The sequence below is a fragment of a genome, unplaced genomic scaffold (genome assembly GCF_019419815.1).
Source record: "Pyrus x bretschneideri cultivar Hongxiangsu unplaced genomic scaffold, Pyrus_bretschneideri_v1 Contig200, whole genome shotgun sequence".
NCBI classification, from domain to species: Eukaryota; Viridiplantae; Streptophyta; class Magnoliopsida; order Rosales; family Rosaceae; genus Pyrus; species Pyrus x bretschneideri.
The window spans coordinates 467,564-476,941 of NW_025999503.1; the positions used below are offsets into that span (position 1 = coordinate 467,564).

Sequence of the window (9,378 nt, forward strand, 5' to 3'; positions counted from 1 at the left end):
AGCCATTTTTGTCTCCACCTTAGGATGCAACTTTCCAAATCATTACGATGCCATAGTACAACTTTACAAATTATTGCAATATGCAACTTTTCCAGATGTGGTCGACTTTTGTAAGCTAGCTGCAGGCCAGCCACGAAAAGGGCCTTTCATTCGGAATCAGATCTATTTTGGATTTTTATGTTTGGAACTTTTAGATCGAGAAATTGGAACCGTTGAAGAGAATTATTTAAATCATTGAGTTCTTGTGAAATGGATCAGTAATAATTGATGAATGCCAGCTATATCTCTTCCTTTGTTATTTTATACTTTCTTTCATTGTTTCTTTTTTCTATTTCTATTCCCTAGTTTATTTTCTTTGTCTTTGTTAGCTATTTTTCGGTTTTTAAGGTTTTAATATTTTTGTTTTCTTTCTTTATTTTTTCCGCATCTTGAGAACAATGTGTGATTTAAGTTTGAGGTGGGAAAGTAAAATATTTAGATTTTTAATTTTTAAGTATACTAAATTTTTTCATTCTTTTTAAGTTTATATTCATATATTATTTTAAACGTTAGAACAAATGAACATGGTGGAGATGAACCCCACGGTAGAGTATTTTCTATTTATTGTTGTTTAGGCACTAATTCATGAGTTATCCTTTGACAATTAGCACATTCACACCAACATGATTTTTGGGGGTGAGATTGAAGCACTTGCTTTCATTTGAGTTCATTTTTTTTTTTTTTTTTTTGTTCTAAAAAAAAGAAAGTAAAGTTTAGTTATTGTTATAAATAAAGTAATAATTGTTCTACCAGGACTTTGCTAACTATAACTAAGAATATGGTGAAATATATGGCATAATATGGACTCATCATTCAACATTGAATTATTCCACAAACAATTGGAATTCTATGCCATTGTTCAAGCATTGCAGTATTGGAGGCACTATCTGATCTACAAAGAGTTTGTTATGTTCTCCGATCATGACTCTTTAAAGCATATAAACAATCAGGAAAAATTGCCAACGAGGCATGCTAAGTGGGCAGCATAGTTGCAAGAATTTACATTCGTCTTAAAGCACAAAGCCGGTGTGCAAAATCAGGTTGCAGGTGCTTTGAGTCGGAGGAAGTGTTTACTTGGCTCGATGAGAATTCAAGTATTGGGGTTTGACTTTTTGAAGGATTTATTGAAAACTAATCCTTTCTTCTCTACATTTGTTGAAGATGTTAAGCATGGAACTATAACATAATATGTGTTGCATGATGGGTTTCTTTTTAAAGGGAACCAACTTTGCATAACAGAGTCTAGTTTAAGATTGAGGATCATACAAGAGTTACATAATGAAGGCCACGTTGGAAGGGACAAGACCCTGAGCTTATTTCTTTCTCTTATTTCTGGCCTACCATGCGCAAATATGTATATCGTTTTGTAGAACGATGTCGAATTTTTGTTTTAGGTTAGCCTTGTACTCAGTGTGGTGTAGTCTCAATTTTTGTTGTGATGGATCGATTTTCCAAGATGGCTCACTTTATTGTCTGCAAGAAGACAATGGATGCTTCGAAAGTTGCTGAGTTATTCTTTCATGATGTATATCAAATTCATGAGTTACCAAGATCGATTGTTTCTGATCAGAACACGAAATTTTTGAGTCATTTTTTGAGGAGCCTGCAGAAATTAGCTAATACACAATTGAATTTTAGCAACGCCTCATCCTCAACCTGATGGGCAAACTGAAGTTGTGAATCGCTAATTAGGGGACCTTTTGCTTTGCTTAGTTGGTTAGCATCTAAAGTCATTGGACCATAAGTTATGTATTGTGGAGTTCGCCTACTATTGTTCAGTCAATTGTAGCACCGGAATGTATCATTTCTACACTGTCTTTGGCTTAATTTCACTAGCACCAGTTGATCTTGCTCCTGTACCAAACACGAAAAGAATTAGTGGCAAAGATGAAAGTTTCATTGATAATGTCAAGCAGATCGATAGCATGACGCACAAGCACCTTCAAGAAACAAGTCAGAAATACAAAGCTCATGCAGATTCCAAAAGGCGAATGGTGGAGTTTGATGTGGGAGAATTTCTTTGGGCAGTTTTGACGAATGATCGTTTTTCAGCTGGAGATTCCAATAAACTGTTTGCAAGGAAGATTGGGCCATATGAAATTCTTGAAAAGATTAACCTCAATGCTTATCACCTAAAGTTGCCTAGCCATATTCATACTTCTAATGTGTTCAATGTGAAACATCTCATTCCATTCAAAGTGGACAACGAAGATACTAGAGAGGCAAATTCGAAGGCGAATTTTCTCCAACCCAGAGCGGATGATGCATATATGATGGCTAGTTCATTTATGGATCGTTGGGATAAATTGAATGCTTAACTTTATTTAGTACTACTTAATAAACTCAATAACAACTTAGGGCATTTTTTTGGCTGATCATAACAGCCATGACGTTTTTATTGCTGATAATAGTCTTTCTTTATGTAATTTTCAATTTTCAATGCTATTAAGTTTATTGCCCTTTTAAATTCTGAATGTAAGTTACAAGTTGGTGATAAAACCTACTTCTTGCTGGATGGTGGGGATGTTAGACCTTTTTTGAATGAATGAAATATGCAAAGAGATTTCTTTCTTAGTTTGTGCCTTTTTGTTTGTGAGATTGTTCAACTTTGTTCTTCTGGTTGTCTATGTTGTAGGTTGGTACTAGAGATGGGGTTTTGGGGTTTTCAGGACTCTCCTTGCACTAGGAAATAATGGACTCTGCATATCAATTTTTCTTTTCATTTTATTTTGTTTTTAGTTGTTGCACCTTGCATCAGTTTGATATTTTGAAAAAATATTTCTAATTTGAAATCCAAACTGCTAAAACTATTTAGATGGCAATTTCCAACTCTAATTTGTGTTGGATTTATCCAATATAAATCAACCTTTAAGTGGTCTACTACATGTAATAGAAATGTAATATTGGAGAATAATGTTGATTGTGATTTGATCTCTTAAAGATATCAATCCTATATAAGGTGTCTTATATTGGAAATAGGATTGATGGAATCCTTAATTGAATATGATTATGATACTTGACTTGGAGGCTAAGAAAGTAAGTTTAGGTTTCCTTTATGGATGGAAACCCTAACTTTTAGCCTATATAAAAACACCGGTCCCTATAAGCCTTAGAACACACAACATAATGCTTCCCATGGAGTAGTTGTATTATGCTAGCAGTTTGTAGAAGACATTGGTGTTGCTGTGCCCTTTCTCCTTCCTTACTCGAGTACCATGGTTACAACTAGAATCAGATTTGTCACTCATACGTTTGTGTTTTAATTGTATAACCTTATAAAGCTAACAGTTTGACCATCGCAAAGTCTAGTAGCACACACTTTTTCCAACTTAACTTGTAAGCTAAGCAAGAAAATAGAATCAAAACAATGTAGTCGCTATCTTTCAACACTTATTTCAAGTTGGTACGCTAGTAATCTATATATAAAGCCAACACAAAAGTGAATAGTGTTTTTGGTATTTCTAATAATATAGCTCGATAATAATTCATTTCTTTTAAAGCATACCTTGACCATTCAAGACTTATGTGGGTGTCTAATATAATTGAAGTGCAACAGTATTTTTTTGAAATGTTACATTATCAGAAGACACCCAAAAAAAAACATTTCATGTGAATCCTGACCAAAATGAAAACGCAGCTTTGTACAATAGCCATTTTTGTCTCCACCTTAAGATGCAACTTTCCAAATCATTACGATGCCATAGTACAACTTTACAAATTATTGCAATGTGCAACTTTTCCAAATGTGGTCGACTTTTGTAGGCTAGCTGGAGGCCAGCCACGAAAAGGGCCTTTCATTCATAATCAGATCTATTTTGGATTTTTATGTTTGGAACTTTCGGATCGAGAAATTGGAACCGTTGAAGAGAATCATTTAAATCATTGAGTAATAATTGATGAATGCCAGCTATATCTACCAGTCTACCACGGCACTGTCCAATGCTAGAGACAATCAAGTGTTGATGCACAAAAGCTGATCCCCTTAACGTTGGATTTCCTTTAAGAAATCTTACAAATGTATAAAAGTACTACTAAATTATACACTAATGGTATCAAGTGACCGTAATTATGACTTAAAACCTTTATCTTCTCTTATAACTTAGAGTGGCGGAGCTTTTTTTATTTATTTTTTCTTTTCTCTACTGGCGTGGTAAAGTTTGCATTACTTGTTTTTTGGATAATGTTAGTAAAATAAAATTTGTAAATAAAATTTTGTAAACTAAATGATATGAAAGTTGATAATTAAATTATGACTTAAGCTTTGATAAACGTGATGATTCTTACTAATGACACATTATTTAGTTTGTAAATTTTATCTACAAATTTAATCTTCTTAACATTACCCGTAATCTTTTGTGTATATCCTCAATCCTATCACGAGACGCAAACACGACCAATCCGGAAGGAGAGGAGTCGGAAGACCTACACTATTTGTTGGCATAAATAAATGACACAACACTACACCAAAATTAGCAATTGTCATTGTACAAAACCAAAGATAAATATATATATATATATATATATATATTTTTTGCATACTATCGATGAACAAGAATGAGCAATGTTTGATGTATCCGGACATGATTATGGTTATTATTTTACAATATAAAACGTAAATTTGTTATTTTATTAATATACCCAAAAAGTGACATACGTCAATATTGTCGCTTAACTTTATTATAATACGTAGAATAATACACCATATAACTTGTATTTTTGATATCCATAAAATTTTCTCAGCAAGAACACATTCATCAAGCAAGTCACCATGTCCTATAAATATAAAAATAAAAAATCAAGCAAGTCACTGTGTCATATTGTTTATAATCAAAGAGAAAATTTCACACAAAACCAATATCTCTCTTCTTTTTCTTCATTTGTTTTAAGTTAAAGAATGAATATGTCATTTTACAATCTAGAGACATTTCTCTTCACTTGAAGTGAGAGGTCTTATATTCAATTTTCACCAAAGGTGAATTTAAAACCACATTATTGATAGCACATTGTGAGGCTTAGCCCACTCTCCACCCCTTAGTGTAGATAATATCGTTCGTTAAAAAAAAATTAAAGAAAAATGAATACAATAATTTTCAAAATAGTGAAATATTCCTAATATTAGTTCACAGAATTAGATGTAAATTGAATTTATTCATAAAATTAAGTTAAAAAGTAAAGAGAGATATTGTTTTTGTCAGGTCAATGCAAACTATCCCTCATCGACTACGATGTCGGTGGCTGTAGATCCACTGCATGGGTACAGAGCATTCTGGTTATGATTACAAATTGGATTCTGCTAAAGCTGCTAGACAAACCATCAGTCCTGCTATACTCTTTTATAAATTGAGTTTTAACTTCTGCACAAAACAAATATCATCATGATGGGGATGGGGTTTTACAACTCCATTTCTGCAGTGTTTTTGTCATCCTTTTTTATGCATGCTTTCATTCTTCACTCTTGCCTTCCCAGTTTCGCCCTTCCGGGAAATGAGACAGATAGACTCGCTTTGCTTGAAATCAAGGCTAGCATAACTCATGACCCTTTTAAAGTCCTGACTTCATGGAATGAAACCATCCACTTTTGCTCTTGGCATGGCGTTACATGTGGTCGTCGTCATAAGAGGGTCACAAGCTTGAGCCTGCCGTCCTTGAAACTTGCAGGATCTATACCGCCACATGTTGGGAACTTGAGTTTTTTGAGAGTCATTGATCTCGGAGCAAACAACTTAGGCCATGAAATTCCTCCAGAATTCAGCCGCCTGCACAGATTGAAATTCCTGTGGTTAAACAACAATTCGCTGAGTGGAGAAATTCCCACTAACTTGTCGCGTTGCTCTGAGCTCCTCGGGCTAGATGGTGGTTTCAATGTGCTGATGGGAAAGATTCCAAAGGAGCTTGGCCTCTTGTCAAAGTTAAGAGTTTTTTCCATCCACTTTAACCACTTTACAGGAGGAGTCCCTACTTCTTTTAGCAACTTATCATCTTTTGAAGTGTTCTCCGCAACTTCTAATAATTTGAGTGGCACTGTCCCGGATATTTTTGGCCGAATGACCAATCTTAGCTTTCTTGCCTTCGATGTAAATAGCTTTTCGGGTATGCTTCCTCCCTCAATCTTTAATCTCTCTTCTCTCACAGTCCTTACTATGGGAATAAATGAAATCCAAGGGACGCTGCCCTCAAACTTTGGTATGGTCATTCCGAGTCTCCAAATATTTTCCATTAACGGCAACCAATTCAGTGGATCTATTCCTGTTTCATTATCAAATGAGTCAAATCTAATTGGGTTGGGGATGGGAGGTAACCACCTGCATGGAAAGGTCCCTCCTTTGACGAATTTGCATAAGCTTAAGCGGTTAGTCCTTGCTGACAACCATCTCGGAAGTGGGGGGATTGATGACTTGACCTTTCTCTGCGATTTGAGCAATGCCACCCATTTAGAAATTCTCCAAATGTTTACTAACAATTTTGGGGGCACGTTACCTCAATGCATAGGAAACCTGTCTTTCTTCTCTTCAAACCTTCCTTCTAGGTCAAAATAAAATATTAGGAAGCATCCCGAATGAGATTGCAAATCTGGCTAACTTGGATGTTTTGGCGATGTCTAAGAACCAATTATCAGGTCACGTTCCCCCTCGTGTAGGAAAGCTGCGCAAGTTATATCACTTAGATTTGAGTATGAACTCTCTTTGTGGCAATCTTCCATCCTCTTTGGGAAATTTAAGTCAACTAAATGAGTTATACTTAAACGGCAACAAACTTCAAGGCAACATCCTGCCGTGTTTAATTGTGTGTCAGAATTTGAGGATCTTATCTCTTGGTGCTAACAATTTTAGCGGTATCATATCACGAGAAATCGTTGGTCTGTTGAACTTGTATATATTGAGTTTACCTCAAAATCACTTTATAGGTTCCCTGCCAGAGAACATAGGAATTTTAATAAATCTAGAGTATTTAGATATCTCTGATAACATGTTATTCGGTAAAATTCCCACAAGTCTTGTTAGTTGTATAAAATTAGAGTACCTAGACATGCATGGAAATTTCTTCAATGGGACGATTCCATCAACTTTCAGTTCACTAAGAGGTCTTACAGAATTGTCTCTCTCTCACAACAACTTGTCTGGCACAATTCCAGAATTCTTAGAACGTTTTGTATTTTTGGAATCTCTCAATCTATCTTATAACAATTTTGAGGGCATGTTGCCGATGAAAGGAGCGTTCAAGAATGCAACGGCGACATCAGTTGAAGGAAATAGCAAGCTTTGTGGGGGCATACCTGAGTTTCATTTGCCAAAGTGCAAACTCCAGCATGCAAAAAAGAAAGGATTGAGCTTAACCATGAAATTGGTTCTCTCCCTCGTTTGTGGGATTCTTGGAGTCATTTTTGCACTAACCTTTTTGTACCTTTATTGCTCACGGAGGGACAAAAAGGGTCAAGCCGCAAGTGATTCGGACAAATTTCCCCAGGTGTCTTACCAAAGTCTTCTAAAGGCTACAAATGGATTCTCCTCAACCAACTTGGTCGGTATGGGCAGTTTTGGGTCCGTTTATAAAGGAATACTTGAGCAAGGTGAAACTACAGTTGCCATCAAGGTACTCAACCTCGTTCGTCGCGGAGCTTACAAAAGTTTTATTGCTGAGTGCAAGGCTTTCAAAAATATTAGACACCGTAATCTTGTCAAGGTACTCTTAGCATGTTCTGGTTTTGATTATCGCGGTCATGACTTCAAGGCCTTAATTTATGAGTTCATGGTTAACGGGAGCTTGGAGGAATGGCTGTATCCAATTCATGCAATTGGTGAGACAAATGAGAGACCAAGGATCTTAACAATTTCTCAGAGGTTGAATATTGTTATTGATGTTGCTATGGCATTGGATTATCTCCATCATCATTGTGAGACGCCAATAGTTCATTGCGACCTCAAACCCAGCAATATTCTTCTCAATGAGGACATGGTTGCACATGTAGGTGACTTCGGGTTGGTGAGGTTCCTACCAAAAGCTGCTGAAAATTCTTCGGGAAATCAATCAAGTTCTTTAGGGATAAAGGGAACTATTGGTTATGCTCCTCCAGGTAAATACACTTGGTAGTTTATTTTTTCCTAGCTAGTCTTTTAAAATTGGGAAGCATTTATTTTAAATTTTTCAAACATGAAATGAGCTTTTAGCACTTCACTAGAAAATTAGAATCTAATGTTCTGAATTGTGGAATGCAGAATATGGCATGGGACATGAAGTGTGGACACAAGGTGATGTGTACAGCTTTGGCATCCTCCTATTGGAAATATTTACAGGAAAAAGACCGATCGATGACATCTTTCAGGGAACTTCAAACCTCTATAGCTTTGTGAAGGCAGCTCTGCCTGAGCAAGTGGAAGAGGTTTTGGATCCCGTTCTTGTTCAAGAGAGCAATCATCCTAATGCGGGGAGGGCAAGGAATCGCGTCCTAATCATAGAAAGTTTAATCTCTGTTTTAGAAATTGGTGTTGCTTGCTCAGCGGAGTTACCTAGAGAAAGATGGAACATCTGTGATGCTGTGGCACATATGTGTCGGATCAGAAACAAACTTCGAGCAAATGGTATATGTGAATAGAAGCTTATTGTTAATATGTGGTATAGTATGTAATAGTATTGATGTTATGCGAAAGCGTTATTGTATTTGTTGATCAATGCTTGCCAAGCAAACTATTTGCATCGAATTATGCTTGAACAATGACATTCTAGCTTTGCCAAACATTACAGGACGAACACTCTAAAAGAATTAAAAATTAAAATTAAAAAACAAAGTTGTGGAAAGTATTCATCAAATTTCAAACCTATGTTGAGAGGTTTATCCCCGGTTGCAAATGTTCCATAGTAGTTTATTGCTTTTTTTTTTTTTTTTTTTTCAAAAAACCTAGACAGTACGAGGGAAACTTTATTAATGACAAAAAATAAATTACACCTAATCAAGGAAACATAAACCTAACTCCTTGTAATACAAGAAAAAAGAATAAAAAATACATGAAAAAGAAGGGGGACATAATCCTACTCTTCTATAAATGAAACAATAAAGATACAAAAATATGCATTCATCAACATTTATCCGAGCATTCATCATCTACACGAATGCAAAAAAGAATTTGAGGCTGAGTTCAGTAATACTTACAGTGGGGATTGCGGAGAAGATCCCTGTGTTGTTTGGAAATCCCCTTCGCTCGCTCACTCTCATATTTCATTAAAATACCGTTTCACATATAATTAAGTTTGGGGGTGGTCCTAGAGCAAAGAGATCCTTTGCGGATCCCTTCCTCCTAGTCCATCAAATCAGGTAATCTGTGTCATTGAAATTTAATCCAACGG

The 9,378-nt window shown here is 35.7% G+C and overlaps 2 protein-coding genes across 2 annotated transcripts; both read left to right on the forward strand.

The window, feature by feature from the left end:
* The first annotated feature begins 5,423 nt into the window (after positions 1-5,423).
* Positions 5,424-6,575, forward strand: LOC125477219 (probable LRR receptor-like serine/threonine-protein kinase At3g47570). Its single transcript, XM_048584176.1, has one exon. The coding sequence runs from the start codon at positions 5,424-5,426 to the stop codon at positions 6,573-6,575; it is 1,152 nt and encodes a 383-aa protein (XP_048440133.1).
* Positions 6,576-6,905: 330 nt separating this feature from the next.
* On the forward strand, positions 6,906-8,644 carry LOC103930209 (probable LRR receptor-like serine/threonine-protein kinase At3g47570). Its single transcript, XM_048584177.1, has 2 exons — positions 6,906-8,110; positions 8,253-8,644. The coding sequence occupies exons 1-2, from the start codon at positions 7,006-7,008 to the stop codon at positions 8,627-8,629; spliced, it is 1,482 nt and encodes a 493-aa protein (XP_048440134.1). The 5' UTR covers positions 6,906-7,005; the 3' UTR covers positions 8,630-8,644.
* The last annotated feature ends 734 nt before the right edge of the window (positions 8,645-9,378 follow it).

Bases quoted from the DNA above. Each gene is read 5' to 3' on its own strand.
- LOC125477219 (XM_048584176.1), top strand. From the start codon at position 5,424: ATGGGGTTTTACAACTCCATTTCTGCAGTGTTTTTGTCATCCTTTTTT.
- LOC103930209 (XM_048584177.1), top strand. From the start codon at position 7,006: ATGTTATTCGGTAAAATTCCCACAAGTCTTGTTAGTTGTATAAAATTA. The intron at 8,111-8,252 runs GTAAATACACTT...TGTGGAATGCAG, and splicing joins TATTGGTTATGCTCCTCCAG to AATATGGCATGGGACATGAA.